The sequence below is a fragment of the Mandrillus leucophaeus genome, unplaced genomic scaffold, assembly GCF_000951045.1.
Source record: "Mandrillus leucophaeus isolate KB7577 unplaced genomic scaffold, Mleu.le_1.0 Scaffold35, whole genome shotgun sequence".
Lineage (NCBI taxonomy): Eukaryota > Metazoa > Chordata > Mammalia > Primates > Cercopithecidae > Mandrillus > Mandrillus leucophaeus.
In genome coordinates this window covers 2492807-2494615 of record NW_012103698.1, presented here as the reverse complement: position 1 = coordinate 2494615, position 1809 = coordinate 2492807, and the positions used below count along the sequence as shown (strand labels likewise).

Here is a 1809-nt window from a genome sequence, read left to right as displayed (position 1 = left end):
TGAGACGGAGTCTCACTCTGTCACCCAGGCTGAAGTGCAGTGACTCGATCTTGGCTCACTGCAACCTCCACCTCCTGGGTTCAAGCAATTCTCCTGCCTCACCTCCCGAGTAGCTGGGACCACAGGCGGGCACCACCACACCTGGCTTATTTTTGTATTTTTAAAGGAGATGGGGTTTCACTATGTTGGCCAAGCTGGTCTCGAACTCCTGACCTCAGATGAACCCCCGACCTTGGCCTCCCAAAGTGCTGGGCGCGTGAGCCACTGCGCCTGGTCATACAATGTTCTTTTTATTTATTTATTTATTTTAAGGGGGCAGTTTGAGATAGGAGGCTTCACTATGTTGCCTAGGCTGATCTCAAACACCTTCAAGATTCAAGGGATCCTCCTGCCTCAGCCTCCTGGGTAACTAGAATTATAGGCACACACCACCACATCTGGCAAAAAGTTTATTTAATGAAATTAATTCTGAATTCTTCCATGGATGCTTCTTAAGATGTGGTATAAGAAGACATGGAAGATAATCATAATGTTATAAGATTATATTTTGGTCCCACTGCTATCTTTTATTTTTTTTTAAGAGATGGAGTCTCATTTTGTCACCCAAAATGGAATGCAGTGGTGTGATCACAGCAAACTGTAACCTTGAACTCTTGGGCTCATGTGATCCTCCCACCTCAGCCTCCCAAGTAACTGGGACTACAGGGGCAGGCCACCACCACATCCAGCTAATTTTTTTTTATTTTGTATAAAAAAAATAGGGGTCTCACTATATTGCCCATGGAGGTCTTGAACTCCTGCCCTTAAGCAGTCCTCCCACCTTGGCCTCACAAAGCACTGGCATTACAGGCGTGAGCCATCACACTTGGCCCACTGCTATCTTTTTGTCAAAGACAGTGCCTGACTTTAGCATCTTCTTTGGTACAAACGCTTTGTCTTTTTTTTTGAGTCAGAGTCTTGCTCTGTCACCCAGGCTGGGGTATAGTGGCACGATCTCAGCTCACGGTGCAACCTCCACCTTTCAGGTTGAAGCAATTCTCCTGCCTCAGCCTCCCAAGTAGTTGGACAGAATCTCACTCTGTCTCTCAGGCTGGAGTGCAGTGCCGCAATCTCGGCTCACAGCAGCCTCCGCCTCCCAGGTTCCAACAATTCTCATGCCTCGGCCTCCTAAGCAGCTGGGATTACAGGTGTCTACCACACCTGGCTAATTTTTGTATTTTTAGTAGAGACGGGTTTCACCATGTTGGCCAGGCTGGTCTCAAACTCCTGACCTCAAGTGATCCACCCGCCTCAGCTTCCCAAAGTGCTGGAATTACAGGCATGAGCCACTGTGCTCAGCCCACTTTCTCTTTCCTGAAAAATCTTTTAAAATTTATTTGATGGACTTTGTCTCTAAATAAATAAATAAATAAATAAATAAATAAGTGTATTTGATGATCAATATCTAAGTCTACTCACCACACCATTTTGTCACTGGAAAGGCAGAAGTGACCTCTCAAGGCAGCCAGGGCAGCATGGGTAGAATACAGATGGAAACCAATGGGAATCCCACAGGAACCACAGAATAAAAGGTTGTAAGCACAGCAGCCTCCGCCTCCCAGGTTCCAACAATTCTCATGCCTCGGCCTCCTAAGCAGCTGGGATTACAGGTGTCTACCACACCTGGCTAATTTTTGTATTTTTAGTAGAGATGGGGTTTCACCATGTTGGCCAGGCTGGTCTCGAACTCCTGACCTCAGATGAACCCCCGACCTTGGCCTCCCAAAGTGCTGGGCGCGTGAGCCACTGCGCCTGGTCATACAATGTTCT

General features: G+C 47.2%; 1 protein-coding gene across 2 annotated transcripts in view; it reads right to left on the bottom strand.

The window, feature by feature from the left end:
• Nucleotides 1–1809, bottom strand: part of OIP5 (Opa interacting protein 5) — a 21031-nt gene that overhangs the window by 9662 nt on the left and 9560 nt on the right. The window contains exon 4 of one of the 2 annotated variants that reach the window (XM_011989309.1): nt 1459–1492. The exons of the other annotated variant lie outside the window; for it this stretch is intronic. Coding sequence (XP_011844699.1) covers nt 1459–1492 — 34 coding nt within the window. The remainder of the gene's footprint in view (nt 1–1458; nt 1493–1809) is intronic. 2 annotated transcript variants of the gene reach the window in all.